Source organism: Antedon mediterranea, chromosome 7 (genome assembly GCF_964355755.1).
Source record: "Antedon mediterranea chromosome 7, ecAntMedi1.1, whole genome shotgun sequence".
Classification (NCBI taxonomy): Eukaryota; Metazoa; Echinodermata; class Crinoidea; order Comatulida; family Antedonidae; genus Antedon; species Antedon mediterranea.
Window position 1 is genome coordinate 21,007,497 of NC_092676.1, and position 21,861 is coordinate 21,029,357.

General features: G+C 33.4%; 2 protein-coding genes across 3 annotated transcripts; both read left to right on the forward strand.

Moving 5' to 3' along the window:
* Positions 1 to 91: 91 nt before the first annotated feature.
* LOC140053853 (uncharacterized) lies at positions 92 to 16,321 on the forward strand. Of its 2 annotated transcripts, none has more exons than XM_072098573.1 (16): positions 92 to 112; positions 469 to 1,420; positions 2,045 to 2,237; positions 3,413 to 3,572; positions 4,267 to 4,392; positions 4,722 to 4,845; positions 5,490 to 5,559; positions 7,670 to 7,784; positions 8,391 to 8,508; positions 8,846 to 8,955; positions 12,648 to 12,719; positions 13,008 to 13,294; positions 13,445 to 13,521; positions 14,232 to 14,411; positions 14,941 to 15,004; positions 15,108 to 16,321. In XM_072098573.1, the coding sequence occupies exons 2-16, from the start codon at positions 633 to 635 to the stop codon at positions 15,195 to 15,197; spliced, it is 2,574 nt and encodes an 857-aa protein (XP_071954674.1). In that variant the 5' UTR covers positions 92 to 112; positions 469 to 632; the 3' UTR covers positions 15,198 to 16,321. The 2 variants fall into 2 exon arrangements, with proteins under 2 accessions (XP_071954674.1, XP_071954675.1); XM_072098574.1 differs by having other exon boundaries at positions 14,235 to 14,411.
* Positions 16,322 to 16,618: 297 nt separating this feature from the next.
* Positions 16,619 to 20,048, forward strand: LOC140053854 (small ribosomal subunit protein eS10-like). The gene is made up of 6 exons (XM_072098576.1): positions 16,619 to 16,678; positions 17,535 to 17,676; positions 18,377 to 18,551; positions 18,897 to 18,962; positions 19,589 to 19,650; positions 19,932 to 20,048. The coding sequence occupies exons 2-6, from the start codon at positions 17,536 to 17,538 to the stop codon at positions 19,968 to 19,970; spliced, it is 483 nt and encodes a 160-aa protein (XP_071954677.1). The 5' UTR covers positions 16,619 to 16,678; position 17,535; the 3' UTR covers positions 19,971 to 20,048.
* The last annotated feature ends 1,813 nt before the right edge of the window (positions 20,049 to 21,861 follow it).

A 21,861-nucleotide genomic window follows, 5' to 3' on the forward strand; every position in this document is an offset into this window, starting at 1 on the left:
CCCGCTTTTAAATTTCACAGGAAGTTTTCGTGTTCAATCAAGCATGTAAATGGCAACAGGGATTGGCTCAGACTCAGTTTGGTATTTGAAAAAAAAAAGGAGTTAGCAGCAGGTATGTTATTAAATTATATAGACCTAGGCCTATACAGTATTATCAAGTTTAAAAAAAATATAAATTGTCTTTTTGTCTAGGTTAGATTTAGTCTAGAGTATGTTAAACAACACTCGTGGGATGTCGTATACGCAGGCGTAGTTAGCTGGCCAGTGTGTAGGCCTAGTAAGTACCACTCTCTATTTAAGTGCACACCGCCGACCACCCGACCAGCACCAGGCAGGCAGTATGCTGCGGGGAGAGAGGCTCTCAACGACTATACCGGGAATCCGTTGCAATGCATCCATACCTCACCGGTCTAGCTAGGCTACATTGTTAGGCATATGCCTATTAGTTTTTTCTATCTTTTATTTCAGCTGTGGAGTGGGTCATGCAGGAGGACAGGATAGATGAGTGAGATTCATTATAAATGATGTAACATTTTAAATGGGAAGTTTAGTTTATTAATAAACAACAAAACGAAATATTTTATCCAGTACTGCTGTCCTACTACTGTACTTCTACTAGGCCTACAACCAAAATGGATGAACTAGAAAATAAGAGTGAACTAACATACTTTACAAGTAAAGAATGCAAAAGAAATGAAACACTGAAAAAACCAAAAACATACCAACCAAACTATGAAACTCAACCAAATACTAGTGATACTTTAGTACTTGAACCAGAAGGCGAAAACTGTGAACCTTTGGTACAACTTAATGACGTAATTGTAGAGTCCAACATAGCAAATGTACAACTCGAAGGCAACCGCAATACATCTGGCATACAACCTCCGGAATTTGAAACCACAGAATCGTATCCAGAACGAAACAATTCATCTGAAACATTTGTTGAACTGGACAAAGCCGATGAAAACAGAATGCAAACTGAATGTAAAGATGATTGCAACAAAAATGAAAACATGATGGAATCATGTGAAACCATACAAGTAAATTCCGAAACCAATGAACTGCCAGAATTCAATGACATTGTAAATTTAGACAGTGAAAACATTTCAATGTCTTCAGAATCAGAGGTGAAACCCATTAAACTTTTAAAATGCGAAACCGATGAATTTCCAGAATGCGAAACCGACGAACACCTGGAATATGAAACCGATGAAAATCGGGAATTAAAAGCACACAGAGACACCCCAGATAGTGAAACGTTTGAGCATCTGGAATTAGAAACCAATGAAAATCTGGAGTTAGTAACCGATGAAAAACCAGAATGTGATAAAGACGATGGTATGATCTATGATGAGTATGGTTTTGCGTGTGTGGATGCCAAAAATGACACGATTGAACGACAACATGAATATACCAAAAGGTGATGAAAAACATTTTGCTAATTTTAAATAAGGATGGGTTGGAAGGTTATACAACATAATTAATTGTTCATTCTCCCTTAATTAATTGCACTTTTAAAATCATTCAAATGACCATCAATTTGTGTATGGTTCTCATTTTTGACAGTATGAGGCCTAATATCTAATAAAAACCTCCTGTTTTTGTGGCAAACAAGAGACTTACTGTATTGCATTGGAAAATATGGAAGATCAATTACCAATATTGTCAATCTATCAAAAATTAAATATTTATTTCCTTCAATTACAATTTACAGCAAAGATGGAAACAAATCTATAACAACAATGAAATGTATTACTGTAATAAGGTTTATAAGGGCAAAATACTATCATTGTTCAGCCGGAATGACTATAAAATGAAGGAACTATGGTTATTGGTAACTTTGCTCTAAATGTTGTTTTGTCTGTTCAACCTCATTGACTATAAATTAAAAAAACAAATTAATATACAGGCTAAAATGAAGCCATACAAAGAACAGGGTGGAGTCAGGCAAACAGACATAACCTTTAACTTAATAAATATAAATTAAAATCAAGTTAAGTTATCAGAACTATACACAATTAATGAATTTTATTTCAATTTACAGCGCCCTGTCAGAATCTCAACAACAAGCACTATCCAAGTTTCTTGATCAGATTTCAGGTGATATTGATAACAAATCCCTAGGTAAACTGCAATCACACATCCGTAGAGGAATTCCACACCATTTGAGAGGGAAGCTATGGAAAGCTGTTTTGGGAATAAATAAGCTACAGGCTTCAAGCAAATTCAATTATTTGGTATTTACAGTTAATTTGTTTAATAAAAAGAGGTCAATAGGTTGATCTTGACAATTTGAATACTGTATATGATTTGTCTTTTGTATTCGTTTAGCTCTATGAAAGGAAATGTCTTTCTTCCGTAAAATCTGTTTGGCTGGTATCAATAGGACAATAGCACTAAAGATAATTTCTCCATAAAATAGTAATTATATTAAGTGCTCAGAAAGAAAGACTTTGCGAAAATGCACCCGATTCCCAGTGCTGTGTCTCCACATACTGTACTATCTATTGATGTAGGTTACTGTTAACTTGGGATTTTAATAAGCATTTTTGCACCATTAGAACCCATATTAAGGAAAGGGGACACCTTGGGCTCAACAAAGTGTCCCCACAATAGAGGTTGGTTGTAGTGTTAAGTATTTCCCCTCTTTTGTTTAACACAGGAAGTGTCCCCTGTCTGAATAGGGTATCTCAAAGTTCTATTGTGTGTTTGTGTGTTTGTTTGTTTTATTTTTATACTGGGTGACCTCTTCAGTCAAAGACTGATCTCCCAGAGGGCCCAGTTGGTGATCAGTGGCTATGATGTACTAATACACCGGGGTAACCCCCTATTCGTCTCCAAAGATGTACTAGGTTCTTTAAAGTGCACACGAGCAAGTTGTGTACACTGGACCTACGGTTTATAGTCCTTATCCGAGAAAACTCGTTCTACCACCAGAACCATGGAGTGAGTGAGCCTCGAACCCCTGCCGATGTTATGGCTACGTGATTACGGTTCCACTGTCTTAACCGCTCGGCCACTCACTCACTCTGTACACTATTGATTAATTTTTTTGAAAACCAATATGTATGGTCTATACTGTATAAAGGATGTTTGCATTTCAGTAGTTCTTATAATACAATAACTAAAAGTTTTGTACTTACTGGTACTGACATACTGTACATGTCAAAGCAAGTAAATTCTAATACAAATTGTGTATGTTTTTGTTCAAACTGTCTAACTACAAAGCAAGTAATATACTTGACAAATGATTAAATAGTAAAATATTTGCAGTTACTGTACCCTCAAACCTTGACTGAACAAGTGCTGCTTTTATGTAAATTCCAAGTTCAATAAACACCACAGACAAAACATTATAGCACAGATCTTATTAACAAGCATTATCAATCGCAAATCTCCACTTGTTTTTCAGTTGAATGTTCAGTTACTGCGGCAGCAGTTAGTGGACCTAAATATCAGCGAATATTGCTCTAGTAAATTAGCGTCCGACAGTTTAGACGACTACAACGTGGAGTTTTATGAAAAGTCGCATATTCCAGTCACCGTTATCCGTCAAATCTCTGTAGACGTCGGTATGTAGCCTTGAATTATTTTGTGTTATGGTCAACATCTTTATTTTGCATTAATATTGTAAAAAATATTTTTATAATGCATTATTCATTATTAGAATTATACATAAAAAGAACTACATGAATATGATTAATACCCTATTGTAGTAAATATATTATATTAAAAAATATACAGGACAGTAAATTAAATATATAATGATTCACAATCAATACTAATTTAATATGCTATTGTTAACAGTACAGTAATTCTTGAATTATAAATAAGTATTTTAACCCAAGGCCGAATGTAAAAAACATGTTGTGCAGTGTACACTAATTAAATTATTATTCACACAGAATAAATCTAAACTAATTACTAAATATTCTCTCAAAAGGCTAAACTAGCAAAAGTAAAAAAAAAAGCAATGAGATCATTTTACTGTAGTGGGTATAAAGGCCAGTTTACACAGACGAACGGTAACAATAAACGGAAAACCGCGTAGCTTGTCCCACGAAGAATCTGTATCTAGTATCTAAGCGTAAAAAACATCCGCGATATGTGTAAATGGTCATAAGGAATAATATAGATTCTATATTTTTATTACCGTTACTGCCAGTCTGTGTAAATTGGCCTTAAAGTGTAAAAACACCATCAAGACCCTTATTCCAATCCACCCCAATTTTTAATTTGCGATATATCTTTTTACCTTGACTTTAGATCGTACGTTCCCACTTCATCGTAGATTTCGTGGCAATGGGGTAGAGGGCGTTGAGGGGCGGGCAGCATTGTTTCGTGTTCTTGCTGTTTATGCCAGATACAACCCAGCTGTTGGCTACTGCCAGGGTAAGAATATTGCTTATGGAATATGATTATTTACTGTAAGCCCTCCAATATAACACCAGATAGAGGGTGGTAAGGGAGAGGTCAAGAGGGAACAATATGGAGCGCATGTGATGTATTGAGGGAGGATTCATACCAACTACAACGAACAAACCTGTGTTGTCATTTGTTTATGTCTGAGTCCATAATATATAATAACCAACATATGGACGATAAAAATGTGATTTCTAAATCTATAAACTATGTTAATAGCCAGTCTTAAAGTCTTAAAAACAAATTGAGAGTTGGCTATTATATTATCAAATAAATATTTATATTTTTTTTAATTGTAGGTATGTCTTATATAGTCGGAATGCTCTTAATGAATCTAGATGAAGTTGATGCATTTTGGGTAATGGTCGTGTTATTTGAAAAGGCCAAGTATCTGTCGGGCTACTTTAACTCATCCATGGGCAGGTACAGATACTTTGAATTGCATAGTTTATAACATAAACAATAAATTGTAGAGGCATAGTTGTTATGTCTGTGTAACATACAATATACAGACATTCACTAGTATAGGAGTATTACGGTACCATAGAAATTTGGAGACTTTCGCATTGCTTATTTTGAGTTCCATTTTCCATAACTTTTTGATGAAATTTTTTTACATATCTTAATAGTTTTATGGAATAAAATGATTTTGATTGATAACAACAAAAATTATGCAAAAATTGTATGCATTCTTTAGACATACTGTAGAAGAACCTCCCTACTCTTCCTTTCCGACACTTTATTGTGGGGACATCATCACTATTAAAGAGACATTTTCCCATGAAATTAACAAAAGACAATATATGGCCATGGCCAACCACTATTCAGAGGCCAACCAAAAAAAAGAAAAAGAGAAGAGAGAAAATGCCCTTTTATTAATAGGGATTCTACTGCACTTTAATATTTAAATCTACTCTTTACTTAATATCCCTGTTTTTCTTAATAAATAAATGCATCTAATCTACATAAATATATTAAAAATATTGTCTCCATATTTAAATCAACAGTATTTAAATTACTCGGTTTTACTTTTCATATAATACCATACGTTATGTTTAATGTTGCAGAATACAGCGTCATGCAGAGGTTTTTAAATGTCTACTTAAGCAAAGAAAGCCATTACTGTATAGGCATCTGGTAAGCTAATTCAACTCATTAAATATGTTTTTGCTGTTTATTCAAATTGACAATCGTGAAATAAGGCCTATCTATAATAATTATGTTTTTAGTCGAAGAATATATTTTTTAATTTTCTTTTATCCACTTATTTTCATTTCAAATATCTATTTTGTCTAAGTGATGATTAAAACACACATAACAATTATTATGTAATGCCCATGACTTGATTGATTGTATATATTCGAGTTGTAGTTCTCTTCTCTAATGTCAGTTTATCCAAGTAAGCTAGCACTTATAGACTACCATCAACACCTCATGTGTAATTAGTTACAAGTTTATTTAGTCAAATTACCAAGAACTATAACATTTTTCACTGCACTGATATTCATGTAAAAAATGCATGCCCAGTACAAAATAAACACACAATGTTCCATATAAAAATGTAGAAAGTAGAGTTTGTGAATAATAATCATATTAGTTATTGAGAGACTCAAATATATTAATTCAAAACAAGTTAATTTCATTATAATTTCATCCTTGTCAATGCATTGTTTGATCTATTGATTTCTATTGATTATCATTATACTACTATTTAAACAGATTGATTGAAAATCCTAGTGCATTTTAGGAAGGATACCATATTGATTTTTGCATAATGCAACAAGTACTACACATTAAAGCTTAATATCATTGTTTTCCTCAATAAATAAATGTGTCTATTCTAATCTACACCAAACATATAGATATAATATTAATAATACTGTCTTCAATACACAATATATACCATATTAAAAATACCGTCTCCACTACACAATATATATTAAAAATACTGTCTCCACTAGACAACGCAAGGACAAAAGCGCAACGCAAGTAATTTGACCAATCACAACATGAATTGAATGAATTGTGTTTGTTCCACGGACTTGCGTTGCACTTAAATATTTTAAATTTAACAAAAGTGAATTACCTGTTACGTAAACAAAATTATCCTTCGTGGGCGTTGATATTTCCTGTACAATAGGCTTAATTTGTGGACTTCCTTGGATAAAGCGACAAACAGATAAAAATGTGTTGAAAGCAATTACTACTGTAGTTGCTTACAATGTGAATAATTACTTCACCTGCTCTTTGTAACAAATAATTCACTTAGTAATTGATAGCTAAATTGATTTTCTCTTAGATGTATACCTACAAAAATCCACAGTAGCAAAACTGTTACTGTATGATATGTTTTATAGATTATATTTTACCAAGAAGTTCCCACTTTGGCCCATGGTTCCTTCTCAAGGGCTGTCAAGTATTTAGTTAACAGTTGGTGGATTTTTATTCTAAAAAACCTGTCCATATATAAAGTTAATTATAATGTATTATAATTATAAATGGTCGAAGGAAATTATAAATGGATAGTATAATGTTATGTATGTGATTGTGAGATTACCAAGAAGTTCCCACTTCTGTGTTGTGCCTTTGGCCCATGGTTTCCTCTTGAGCTGTCAAATTTTTAGTTAACAGTGGGTGCATTTTTATTCTAAATAATCTGTCCATATACAGTTACCATATTAAATGTATTATATTATAAAGGGATAGTATAATGATTTGTATACTTAGATTATTACATTATCAACCATAGTCAATACTTCTATTGACTATGTATCAACTAAACATTAGTATGCATAATGTCCAACATAGTTTCACTGCATTAAACTTAATATAACCTGACCTGAATCATTATCAACTTACTTGTTATGCAGTGCATGTGACCAGAGTCATTATCAATCAACTCACGCAAACCAATGCATATCTATGCTGCACTATATAGTGATCGACACTATTGTCATGGATTTTTTTTGTGCTTGCCAATCCACAATTGTGCCTGTTTTGAATCTATTGCTCAGATCTCAAAATGAAAGGTTAATTGTGAATATAAATTCATGTACACTTTTTACCCATTTGATTTTGTGACATATGGCTGGCAATCTGAATTTTAATATTGGATTGTCACCTCTTTCATCATAGACCGTACCTACCTTTATAAGTACTCAATTTCATACAAAATTTGAATATATTATTGTTGAGACAATTCTTTTTCATGCATTTCATTTAATTTTATTTGTTGTTATTTTCATAGGAGAAAGTTGGTGTCCATCCATTAATGTTTATCACTCCATGGTTTATGTGCCTGTATACATCATTACCATGTTGGGACACAGTGCTATCAATATGGGATCATCTTATAATGCAAGGTACAGTAATTCTTACTGTTTTTCACATATGTCTCTGTATCTCTATCACAACTATTCTTCACTTGTCTATGTTGTACCAGTGTTTATTTTGTGTAATTGTACCTGTATAAAACCAAGGCAATCTAACAACAGGATGCTGAGCTCCAGAGATCAAAGACTTTATCTGAGGCTGCGAAACGATCATTCTACACCCTTAGCAGACACTGCTCGAAGAATGTACATACTGTTGGTATTTGTCGCAGCCAGACATAAGATCAAAGGATTGTTACTATTTCTTATCTTGGCAAGTTGAGCTCAGTGTGCTATTGTTAGACTGCCTTGATAAACCAAGATAGACCATTATACTATAATGGTCACCTCTAAGCATTTCACATTTCCAGTCACTTGACAGGTACTGTAAAAGAATAAAGAAAATTCATATTTTATTTTATTTTAATTTATTCGGTTTCAAAATAAGATTACACAGGACAATAGGTAGAGTAGTATGGCATTATATACATTGCACCAGAACTGTTTCATTTTTCATGAGGGGTGTCTATGTGGAATAATTCTGTAGTAAACGAACATTCAGATTAATTCAAATAACTTATACTTTTATGTGTTTAGGAGTTACAGTTATTTTTCGAGTTGGCCTCGCATTGTTGGAAATCATTGAAGATAAAATTATGTCCACCACAGATATGTCACTGATCTTGCCTTCCCTACTTCATGTGCCAGTGGCTTAGTGAGTACCTATACATATTTTTCATGCTTTAAAAATTAGTTTGGTATAAACTACTTTTCTGTATATTGCTGTGTTTTTTCTACTAGGAGACCGAAGACCTGTTTACACTAAGCATGATAAAAAATGATACATTTTTTATTGACGTTTGTTATCATTCTAGTATAAACAGGCTTTTAGAAGACCGCAAACTGTTTATCATGGATGTGGCTGAGTTTAAAGAAAGTTATTGCTTTAAACTTGCTCTAGTAAAATTGAAATTTTAATAAACCATACAAAGGAATCATGAATCCATTTTATAATTAGAATTCAAATCAAGTAGTGGTTGTATTTTTTACAGTGCAAAGTCAGATAGCTTATTACCAGTACTCTGGGAGACGACAGTCCATCGGTGGGAGATTGACAGCATACAAGCTATTGTTGATGAAGAGATTGAGAAAGCGAAACAAGGTAAGAGGTAAACTAGTTCAAGAAGGGTTAATAGTGGTTGCAAAACCAGTAGAAACTATATTGGCCTAAATTACATACAGGTTTGAAAGTGCACATTAACAAAATCTTCAGGATCCTAAAACCCTGTCTACACTATCAAACAGCAAAATGTGATGTGCCCATATATGCACATGCTGATGTCATATCACTACCATATTTGGGCATATCACTACCATATTTAGGCACATCACACACAACACAATGATATTTCCAATGAAGCCGCAATTATTGCCAGACATTGCTTAATGTGCACTACACTATTATTGTAACCACAGCTACGTTTGTAAATTTGTATTTTACTACGGATCGCACCGGTCATATATCTATCCTGTACAAGTCTTGTACAGTCAACTCTCCCAATACCGGACACCTTTGGGCCGGCCAAATAAGTCTGGTTTTCGGAATGTGTTTTTAATGGTAAAAATAAATTTGGGACCTTTTGGTCCTCAAAAAAAGTCTGGTATTGGGAGAGTTTCTGGTTTTCAGAGAGTCCGGTATTGGGAGAGTTGACTGTACCTCTTTGATCATATACTATATTTAATTGTTTATATTGACAATGTTTTTGCACTTTTTGATTTGCATTTCAAATGCTACACACTTGTACTACACTATTACAATATTCATTCATTTTTTTTAATTCATGAGCAAAATGTGCATTTTGTTTTGCTTGTTTTATTCAGCATGGTTTTGCAATGCTTTTGTGTGTGTTTATGCAATTTACCAATATTAAAAAGTTTTTTCCAACTTTACAATTAATAACAATTAGGGTTTTCCTATAATTTAATATAGTTACTTATATTATATGGATTTAGAGACTTTAGATAATAATAATAGTTAAAATGAAAAACATACATATAATAATCAACTTTGTCTGGATAGACCAACTACACAGAAAATATATTCAGTTCTATATGGCTAATAGAAAACATAATGAAAATGTCAGAAGTCGCAATATGAAGGATGATATCCAATTAAGTGTAATGTACAGTCAGAATCTTACCAATCTAGGTTAACCATAACCCATTTAATACACAGGAAAAACAATATTAAAAACATAAAAAAAAAAAAATGTTCACAAATAGTAGATAATTCAGTTTTATTTTTACGGAATATTATAAAATATTGTTTATGTTGTTTTTTATTTCTGAACTCAAATCAATTTTAGTTTTAAATATTTCTAATTTTTTATTTATTGTTTTTGCTCTATGTTAGTAGATGTTATGATTGTTTGTTTTCTTTACTCTTTTTACCCTTTCTTTTAAATTTTCCTCCTTGTTGCTAAGATTAAGAACACATTTAGGAATGTACTTTAGAGACACAGACATCTTGTGAATGTTGCTTGAGTATTTCAATTTCTATCACCTTCTTGTACTGTGCTTTTTCTTGAAAGAAATTGTATGTTTTTTAAGAATATAGATTTATTGAATTGGTGGAGGAAAGCTTCCTTGTCAAAAATGATTCTATTGCAGAGCCCGTTTTAGTATTAGTCCAGTAGAATACATATTAGTTAAATTACTACTATCAATTTGTTATACTAAGTTGGACACTTAGTGAAATGTGTCTTTCTTTCCATTGCCTCGATGTAGCCTCTATGTGTGTGAAGGCCTTAAAACGATGGCGAAGAGGAGGCAGATTGCAACAACTGGCCCTGGAGCCTAACTTTTTTCATGGCGATCTGGCAGCTCTCTCCTCCAATGCTGTCGCTGGTAACTGTTGCATACAGTAACTCACGGCAACACTTCTTCTCTGTTGTAAATGTTCTCTCAGAAAAAATTACTGAAATATACGTGTTTACCATTGTAATCTAGTATTATAATCTCAGTACTACAAAACCATATTTTTTCCTTTGTGATCAGTAATCCATATTACTAATATGTGTTTAGGTGGTGTTCAGGCAGGTTTAATTACTATGGAGAAATTTAAATTACTTTTGTGTGTTTTTTTACAGTAAGTTCCCTAATTCCAAATTTAAAACATGTGCCATTAACTAATGGTTGTTTTAGCATATGCCATTTTTCTCAGCAAATAAATCTTTATACCTGCAGGAGAAAATTCCAGTTTATAAACCAGTTATAAATTTCTAATCAAATCCATTTGAAATTAACTGGTTTTACTGTAATTTGGTTATTGTAGTAACTGGTTTACTGGTATAAACTGGTTAAATATTCCAATTGATTATCATTAGTGTAAAACCAGTTTAAAGCATGTCATTTGGTTACTAATATTCAGAGGTGTCTGGAACTGGGAATTTTCTTTATTAACTAAAGTAGACACTAGAGTACATTTTACAAAGTTCTTATTTCCTAGAATATTAGAAAATTGAATAAAAAAACATATATATTTTGTAGAAAGTAGAATATCATGAATCAAATTCAGTTTGCAGTTGGAAATATTTAACACAATTAAAATGTACTTATGTATTATATATTTATAGGAATTTAATTATATTTATCTAAATAGGCTATTTATTATTATGAACTTCACTTAAAATTTAAAGTTTATTTATTTTTATGGTATCATATATCTTATTTTTATTGCTATAACTATACTATATTACGACTAAACAATATATTAATATATTACCTACATTGTAAACAAATTATGTGTTAGATAATTAGTACAATACTAGAATACGATGCTATAGAGAGGTTGGCATCAGTTCCCACAAATCGTGGGCAAGTAGAATTAATGTAGCATCAGTTTTCACATGCTGAGGGCAAGTAGAGATTAAATTTCCATAATCACTAGTAGTTTCATAGATAACAAAAATATATAAAACATTGTATATCTAAGATTGAAAAAGGTCACCCCAAACATCATTTTAAGTCAACCCTTCTGGTAAACACTTAGATTGTAAACTTGGGTGAGGAGGCAGTGGGGTGTAAGGGGAAGGGGAGTGGATGTAAGGGGAGAGTGAATCTTTGTAAATAAAAATGCTAAAATAATGTTCAATCATTTGCATTTTATTTTGACAAATATAAAATGTTTTAAGATTATAAATCAAGGAAAATAAATACTACCTGCATACACAAGTAAAACAAAAATATTTATTTTTTCATTGTTCCCTCACATATAATTTTCATAATTGATAAGGAGCTTACATGTAACGTATATAACCTTGCTCCTTCAGTTTGTACCTTCTGACTCCCCTCTTCTTAATCTCTGTCTACAGTATCAAACTTTATGTGATGTGCCCATATATGGACATGAGGAGTCATATCACTACCATATTTAAGCATATCACTACCATATTTGGGCACATAAAACTTTTTTGTCAAACTAGTTTGATAGTGTAGACAGGGCTTTAGATTAGTCATGTCATGCGAAATACTATACCCATAATGCATCATGCACTATTTAAGACCATAATTACCATTAACATATCTTCGCATCATATCATACCCATACATTCATATCATTTCCCATAATGCATCATGCGATATCCACTGGCATGGCTTGTTTCATAATTTATTGAACTATTTTTCAAAAAGCAATTTTATTTATTCTTATGAAATTACTAACAATTTGCATGATGGGCACTTGCAAAGAGCACAAATTGTATCACCATTACTAACCCTCAACACTTGGCACTTTGATGCTTGCATTGACATCAAACATGGAATATTATCTGTCGGTGTGTGTGTCTGATACAGGTCGCAAGAGAGCTCTGATGGCAGATGAATATGAGCAAAAATCAAAGAGGCACAAGACAAACGCAGCAGAAGGTTAGTGTGGTTTTTGATTCAGTCAGATTACATCTTAAAGATATATTCTTCCCTTAAAAAAAACACAAAAAAAAAACTGGACAGACAATGGGATTCTGGTTTAACAGTTATCTCCAAAAAAAACCCCCAAAATTGTAATTCACAACAATGCACCAAAATTCTTTCCTACAATTTTGAAAACTGGACTTTCCAGTAAACCACAATTTGGCTTGGTATTGTGCAATTGTAGGTTGCACTGTTACTGATCTTAATACTATTGAATTATACTACTGTGTATTTGCCTTTAAGGTTCATTGTTCAAGAGAATCGTCAACATCTTTACCCCTGCTAGTCAAAGACAGCAAGGACCATCATTGGGCAATAAATCACAAGTAGTAGCAACTAAAAAGAGAAAAGAGCGCCATCGCAAGTACCCAGGACATGTGGTCACCAGACAACAGACTAACCAAAAAGAACAGGACGAAGTTTCATCCACCGAGAGACGTTTAAGTTCCGTCTCGATCTCGCCACCACCGAAAGAGAATGACGAGACGACAAATCCTTTGGCGTTTCAGAGCAAAGATATAACAATGAAAGCAAGTATTTAGATACCTTTTATCCCCTGTAATAAAATGTCAATTCAGTTACAATTCATTATGTGAACTTTTGCTGTAAACCTCACTTTTACTTTGAAGACAAAGCTAATTTATGTCATTACTTATTTCTATACTACTGTATATACTTAGGCTCCATATGACACCAGGTATAGAGGACGGAATACAGGAAAAAACAACAGTGGAAATTCCAAAGCTTTACACACAGGGTAGGTGAGATTATTATACCCTTTTCATACCTGCAAAAAGTTAAACAAAGCAACATCTTGCATAGTTAAAACAATTTTCTGGAAAAACAAGGGACCCCTGTGAAATCTCGAGAGAATTACCAGAAAATTCAAGAAAAACACTGATGAGAGACCTGTTTTTGTTTCGAGAAGTCCTGAGTTAAGATAAGATAACTTTTATTGATCCTCAAAATGGAAATTCATTGCTCGTCATAATAACAAAGAAAACACAATAAAAACAAATATAGCATAAAACCATTCATATAAAAACATCTAAAAAAATACAAGATAATATTATCTTCTTGACTTCCTGTTGTATGTACTGGATGATACCGGAGGGAGTTGTTCCTGCGAGCACGGTGCCCTGTTGTGAAACTGACCAATAATCATAGTAATCTAATAGCACTAAAAACTATGTTTTCTCCCGAGATTTCTCATGGTTCATGTATGATCAAACCTGGTTATAACTTGTTAAAAGTTATAACAATATATGCAGGTGTGAAAAGGGTATTAGAGGCATATCACATGCTAACTTTCTCTTGTTCTTGTTATTTAACTCCTGCTAAATTTCCAACAAAAACAGTAAGGTTTGAACATACACAGTTTAGTAAACCTTATTATTATACTCAATTCTTATTAGATTCAAAGTTTATTATTTATATTTTATTTTTCTTGAATACTAACTACTTCAGTAGGGATGTAACCTTAAGTCCAAAGTCAACAAGAAGATGTTCCAAAGGCTTCCAATTTGATGGCGTACGTCGTAGTCCAAGAATCAGCAGTACAGACTATAGATCTAGGCTGGAGAAAAAGACCCTAGAAAACTGGAAGAATCCATTTAACACGCCCTCCAACAGAAAGCTGATAAGCAGGTAAAAAATAGAGACTCCTGGAGAGCAAACAGGGGAATCCCATAAAAAAATAATATGTATAGAATAATATTCCTACCTGTACACTAGCCCAACTTGCTTATGACTGACTGATTTTCTAAACTAATGCTAAAACCATGCCCAAAATTATGGAACGCCTCCTCTGCCTTCAATTTTGTCGATAGGTGGCGGTATAAATTACACAATATTTGACTGCATGACGATTGGTGTGTACTGCATGACGATTGGTGTGTACTGAATGACGATTGGTGTGTACTGCATGACGATTGGTGTGTACTGCATGACGTTTGGTGTGTACTGCATGACGATTGGTGTGTACTGCATGACGATTGGTATGTACTGCATGACGATTGGTGTGTACTGCATGACGATTGGTGTGTGCCGAAAAATGCTAAAAACACATGAGGCCTCCAGCATTGGAGGGCCACTTGGGGTTCCTAAGCCAGGGGCCTCAGACCTCTGCGTTAATTGCACCACTGATTGTAATATTTCATAATTACTTTCTTTGTAGCTCAGCAAAGGTGCAACATGCTTTCAAGATGTTTCATACACCAACACCATTGAGAAATAACCAGGTACTGTAGATACATCAGTTTGTAGTTACAAACACCATATTAGCATACTTATAGTCTGCCATTTGTGTAAAATGATTAACATTGTTTGTTTTCTTACAAGCAGGGACGTTGTCTGCAGCCCAGTCCGTTCTTTTCCAGTCCAGAGATTGAAATGAGTACAATAGATACACCAAGACAACCTCAAGATCCATGAATTGACAACTTTGACCAGGCTGAGGCTTAAGTAGCCCTAGGCCTACTAGTGATTGCTTTGTGTGCAAGAGTATTTATTATATAAAGCTCTGTCTACACCATCAAACTTTATGTGACAAAAAATGTAATGTGCCCATATATGGACGTTATGGTGTCATATCACTACCATATTTGGGCACATCACACTTGTTGTCAAACTAGTTTGATAGTGTAGACAGAACTTAAGATGTCTGTTTGATGCCTTCATTTTGATGTGATAAATAACACTTTGGTTTGTAGAACAATTAGTACTTACTAAAAATAAACTAAATGGCTGTGGTGAATCCATAGTAATTGATATTATATACATATTCAATAAGGTGATGAATATTTATCACCATCATTGATGAATATTCATTATAATGATGAATATTCATTAAGATGATGATACATATCATGGTAATGATCACTGCAATTGTAATATAATTTTAACAGTACTTTACTAAATTTTATATAGAGATAAATGAAAAGGTTTATGCAAAATGGACACAGAGGAACCGTTGTAAGAATAAATTAAGTAGGCCTTCTGCAATAAAAGGTTTAAACAGTAATAAACTGCTCTTGGTACCAATAGACCTTTCCCATTTGGTTCTAAAGAAAAGGTAGATACGCAATTAAAGTAGTGCAGATACAGTGGTACTAAGGTTTTACATTTCCATATAGGTGAATAAATACAATATTATGAATTAGGCAATGTTTTGAATGCAGCAGAATTGGAAAGTTTTATTTTGTATACGGATCGTTACTGTTCTTGCTTCTAAAGAGGGCAGTTATACATTGAAATATATTTTGGGTATTTTGTGAAGATGGTAGGAACCAATCAAATCAAAGTTTAATCTAGATCAGGAGAAACCACAAGCATATTTCGGTAGTACTTTGTCAGTACTATACTAATGTCCATTGCATTGATTCACTATACTTCAGTTTGTTGATTCCTAACCAAACAGATTTCAATGACATTTTTAGGATTTGGATTGTATAAGGTAACTTTTTTTTGTAGTCACATAGTGTGCCATGTACAGTAGTTTAATACAATTGCTGTGCGTGTAGTATGTCGTTATTACTTAATAAATATGAATTACAGTATGTCATATTGCTTTTGAAATATCTGAAAATCATACATACATTTTAAAAAACAACTCGAGAGTCATCCAGTTAATCTGCTTTGGTGGACTTGACAATTGGCAAAGCTGTAAATTGTTAACAAAAAATTAAGAAGAAAACAAATTATTGCCTACAATTATGTCGCGCTTTTGGTTGTTTTAATTAGAAACAAATACGCATTTTTGTTAGTACGATAATTAAATAAAATCTGAAAAACTATTTTATATTTAAAACTTTATAATTTTGATATAATTGTGATGAGAGACTGAATTTTGATGTAGCGCCCTCTATTATTGTATCTGCCTCTTTTTAATGGTGGACACACATTCGTGAATTCAGGTAGAAATATCCTTACAATAAAATCAATCAACATCCGTGTTTGTAGCACCACTTTTGTCGAATAAATTGTTTATTTCATGTTATTATGTGTTGTGTTACGTTTTAGATTTAAAATAATCACAATATTTTGTCTAAAAACATTTTTTTCGGCAGTAGATTGTCCGCAATTATTTTTTTCTTGGGAGGCCGAATGTGCGTTGTGTACGTACGTTCAGCTGACTGACTAAAAAAGAAGCCTAGCTAGGCCTGGCCTAGGCTGGTAGTTGAAATATTCTGTTTAAAACAAACCTATCTTTTCCGTTGATTCATTTTCTTTTCCTATGTGACTTTGTTATCGTACCGATAAGGCTAGAGCAGGCCTAGCTAGGCCCCCAGTAGTAATGCCCAAGTCAAGTGCGACTGTTGCTGCGGGGGATTTCCGTTGAGAATGGCGTGCTGGACACGGGCGATCCTAGGCCTAGCTTACATGGAGGCCTACTAGACTTAAAAAAGGATAGACTAGTAGATTTGGCCCATATGTTCTAATTAGGCTAGGCCTAGTCTTCTGTTTTAATCAGCCTAGTCTTCTGTTTTAATCCGCCTAGGCTTAGTACTGTAACAGTGTAGTACTATTATTGTATTAATATAACTAGGCCCTAGCTATAGTAGAAGTCAGGTTTGTAAAGTTGTACAGTACATCTTTTACTATACTACTGGCCTAGCTAGCTAGGCCCAAGGGTAGGTAGCCCTACAATTTTCTAATATAGCCTAGTAAACACTACATAGGTGTAGTAAAATTGTAAATGAGGAAATAAATTTACTAAAACTGGCACAATTGATTGACATCTTTTTTCTTAACCTACCTTTCTTTTTTTAGGATGTTGATGCCAAAGAAAAACCGTGTTGCCATTTATGAACACTTATTCAAAGAAGGTGTAATGGTAGCCAAGAAAGACTATACTCTGGCAAAACACCCAGAACTAGATGTTCCTAACCTTCAAGTTATCAAAGCCTTGGGTGTAAGTATTTTGATTTATTGCAAAGAAGATTGTACATGCTCACTTTTTTCTAATAATACAGAAAAATATATTATTATTTTATTCTTTTTATTAATTAAATATTTAACACTAATGTGTGTCAATGTTTAAAAAAATAGAAGCTGGTTGGTTTATCGGTTGGCTTTCTGTTTTTATTACCTGAAACATATTTTATAAATTCTAAAACCTTTTGTTTTTTATTTTGTGCTATTTTTTAGGCACTATAGTATCAGAACAACACATTTTTTTAGAGGAGGGAGTGGGATATCCCTACACTTTGTTGTGTCTGAAATGTGTCTGCTTAATAGAGTTCTACAGTTTTTTAAACTTATATGTATATATTACGCTCCTCTACTTTCTGCTATATTCATATATAGTATGTTGTTTTGTAGAGCACTCTTCATTTCGAAACGGTGCATTTTTGTTGTGAATACTATTAGCATTTTGCAAAGCACGCTCGTTGAGCTTGTGCACTCTTTGTGTTCATAATCAGTGTACCATGTCCCGCATACCTGGCTCAGCCTATATATTGTGCCAGTTCTGCGGTACATTTCATTTAGAAACCTGAGCTGCACTGACGAGATCTAATAAGATCGAAACAGTACTGTCTCCAGTATATATATATATAATGTATATTTGAATGTAAATATATAATGTATATTTGAATGTAAATTTATTGTAGTCTTTGAAGTCCCGTGGCTATGTAAAAGAACAGTTTGCTTGGAGACATTACTATTGGTATCTGTCAAATGAAGGTATCCAGTACTTGAGAGACTTCTTGCACCTTCCACCAGAAATTGTGCCATCAACCCTCAAACGACAGGCAAGACCAGAGCAGTCAAGACCACGACCCAAAAGTATGTCAATTTCTGTTATACTGTAGATGAAAAATGATAATTTATTTTATGAGGGTGGTCCATCCAGCTGAAGCTGACCCTAACAAAATATATCATGACAAGACAACAATTAAATGGAATGGTTGAAACATGCATTGGTTTTATCTGATTTAAAATAGCAACAGTTGATTCGCAATTTTCATTGAGGACCTGCCCCGGCAACAGACAATGCTGCTAATTGCAAAATACGCTCTATGTGATTGGCAGCATTGCGTTAGCATGGGCAACCACATTGGATAACCGTTTGATCTCATAGCCAATGAGTCAATCCTTGTATTATTTTGTCCTTTTTGTTTTTAATTGTAGGTTTTGACAACCGTGGTCCAAGTTCAGCCGAAGCAGGCCAGAGAGATAGTTACCGAAGAGGACCAGGTGAGTGATTCTAAATATAGTAGCATTGCAATATACAGTAGACCCTTCATTTTAAGTACTGTACGAGACCAAAAGACCAGGCCTACCCTCACATCTAGCTAGGCCTAGCCTACTATAAAAGTATATGCAGGCTGTGTGATATTTTATAAAGAAAAAATCAATGCTCTTGTATTTTCTATCAATAAAAACAGTCCTGCTGTAGGGGGCACTGCACAGCCATGGCTTATGGTCTGCTGTTTATAAATTGCACCCTCAGTATAAGAAAATTAAATTACTAAAAATGATGATGTCATCGATCATTTTATGTGTATGTGTAGGGGGTTACCCCGGTGAACTGGTTCACACAATAGCCCCTGTATCAGGAGGATTACCACCTATCTGATAGGACAGTGATTAATTTACTATTGGTAATCCTTGGCCACATTGCCTAAAGACATAAAATAAATATGTGTATGTATAATCTATGGAACATTAAATCAGGGTACGTAAAACAAAGCTTCTACTGTACTTATTGTTGCTTGGAATACAAGAATATGACTTTCCAGACATAATTTTGCAAGAAAGGAAATAGTGGACATTTAGAAATATGTCAATTAATACAATAACTAATGTAACCTTTTTTACAGCTGGTGGCGGACCAGACAAGAAGGGTGAAGCCGGTGCCGGAGCCTCTCCTGCATTTGAATTTGTACGTAAATGTTTTTATTTATTGCTGTATACTAAAATTATTAGTAGTAGCCCCAGCCCCTTCTACATTTTGAAACATCCAAATTTAATTTTACAATTTTAAGACCCTGGTGTGTGTCTCTCCACTCCTCCATATTCAAACATTTTAAAATGTAATCTGAATTTGAAACTATGCCTTGGTTCTAAACCAACAATGTGCTAAGGAAGGATAATTTATAATTGTTTTCTCACTCTACAACTCTGTCGACAATATCTTGAATGTTTTTGCTTTTTTTATTTCAGAAAGGAGGATATGGGCGTGGTCGACCAACACAGCAGTAGAATTCATGGTAGCATCAATTCCAACATCTGTAAATTTTTATTAATTATGTGACAAAATAAAAATAAACAAAAGCTCAACATGTGAAAACGACTCTTTCTTCTTTATCTTGTTGATAATGAAACATTTTTATGTACCAAACCAATTACTTTTTTATTATGTCGATGGTTTAATCTTGTTTTATAAATGAAATTTATATATCATCTATTTCTCACATGCTGACATTGTTGCTTGTAACATTTTGAATCATATACAGTAATGTGTAAATCATGGATGTATATGATGAATCTCCTGCCAATTACTGTACATCGAATACATGATTTAAAAAAAAAAGAGAAAAACGATGTGGACGATCCCACTCCCATAATAGGGAGGGATAATATCAAAACCAATCATTTTTTTTTTCTCCCAGCGCTTTGGGACAATCTTTTGATAGTACCTGTATAAGCGCTATATAAATCGAACAACATTATGAACGAACGCAATATATATGACGTCCGTAAGCGAAAGACAGATCGTCTCGTTTTTTGACAATTAAGTTTTTTGGAAAGTGTTAATAAATGTGCACCCTACGATGAATGCATTATGCTACCTGTTGCTGTACGTCGCATGAATTATTTTCTTTTAAAAACTGACCCAACTGCGTCCGCGTTTAAATGTACAAAGGCATAATAACACAAAAGTATGATTTCCATTTTTTGAGCGAAAACTGCGGGAAAACGAAATTCGAATATTGTAATCGCACAGTCTAAAAGCCGTTTGGGCATTACGTTTTTAGATCTGTGCACAACTGCGACTATTAATCGCTGTACGCGATGCTATTATTAGAAGATATAAAAAGGTTTCTTTGCCGTTTGTGTTCACATTTCATAGTTATTTCTGGTGTTAAAGATTTTTCCAGGCTATTTCGAAATGAAATGAATGTCAAACGTTATTTCCGGAACTATTTCAATACTTGCTTATGTGTGCTCTTTTTCTATCATATTGTGCAACTTCATAGATACTGGTGTTTTCGTCAGATTAAAAAGTTTCACTTCCTTGACAGACTTAATTATGTTTGTTTATTATTTCTACAACAATTTGGTTTGGCTACGTGCTAACTGTAAACACAGCATTGTTCTTGGGCCTTTAATTTTCATTTCTTTCATTCGCTAATTACTCTCAATTACGTATGACCACAGTTATTTTATGGCATAATAGTTTCTTCAATCTTAATCCTTTAATGGATACAACACAACACGATCATCCTGTTATGACACCGTTTATGAATCCACATTTTAGTAACAATATATAGGCCTCTGTATGACACCACCACCAACAATTCAGGGTTCACATTTTAACGGGCAAAACATTTCTATTGATCATACATTCTAATAATTATCGATTTCTCCATTTGTTTCATAATTTTTTGGTATTTTTAGTGTGCTACACTATTTTGTTGGAAATAAGCATTTTCTTATCAGTGGGGGATTTTGTACACAAGTTGTAATGGGAAGCATTTTTAAAAAATTAGGAAAAATAAACGGTGTGGTATTTTAACAAATATTATCAAGTGACTAAATATATGTAATATAACTTGAATTTTACGTTTCTGGTGTTTTTTTTATTAACTTCATTTTTAATTTTTATTTTCATGCTATAGCAAAAAATATTCACTGTATACCCACCAATTTTTTTCACTTTCTAGGGAGTCACCGGATATGGTAATAAACCATTGGTTAAACTACCTAACTACTGAAAAAAATAGCACAATTTTGCCAAATTTTGCATTTGGCAACTTTAATGGAAATTCAAAAGTCACTTTTTTTGTCGTGATTTCTATTACACATCTCTTTTATGAACATTTAGCCAGATATTGTATTCAAAATTCATGCCTGTACCTGAGCTTTAACT

Excerpts from the sequence above, each read along its gene's own strand:
- LOC140053853 (XM_072098573.1), top strand. The coding sequence starts at position 633 with ATGGATGAACTAGAAAATAAGAGTGAACTAACATACTTTACAAGTAAA. Across the intron at positions 1,421-2,044 it reads CAACATGAATATACCAAAAG|CGCCCTGTCAGAATCTCAAC; the intron begins GTGATGAAAAAC and ends TTCAATTTACAG. Across the intron at positions 15,005-15,107 it reads CACCATTGAGAAATAACCAG|GGACGTTGTCTGCAGCCCAG; the intron begins GTACTGTAGATA and ends TCTTACAAGCAG.
- LOC140053854 (XM_072098576.1), top strand. The coding sequence starts at position 17,536 with ATGTTGATGCCAAAGAAAAACCGTGTTGCCATTTATGAACACTTATTC. Across the intron at positions 18,963-19,588 it reads TAGTTACCGAAGAGGACCAG|CTGGTGGCGGACCAGACAAG; the intron begins GTGAGTGATTCT and ends CCTTTTTTACAG. Across the intron at positions 19,651-19,931 it reads CCTCTCCTGCATTTGAATTT|AAAGGAGGATATGGGCGTGG; the intron begins GTACGTAAATGT and ends TTTTTATTTCAG.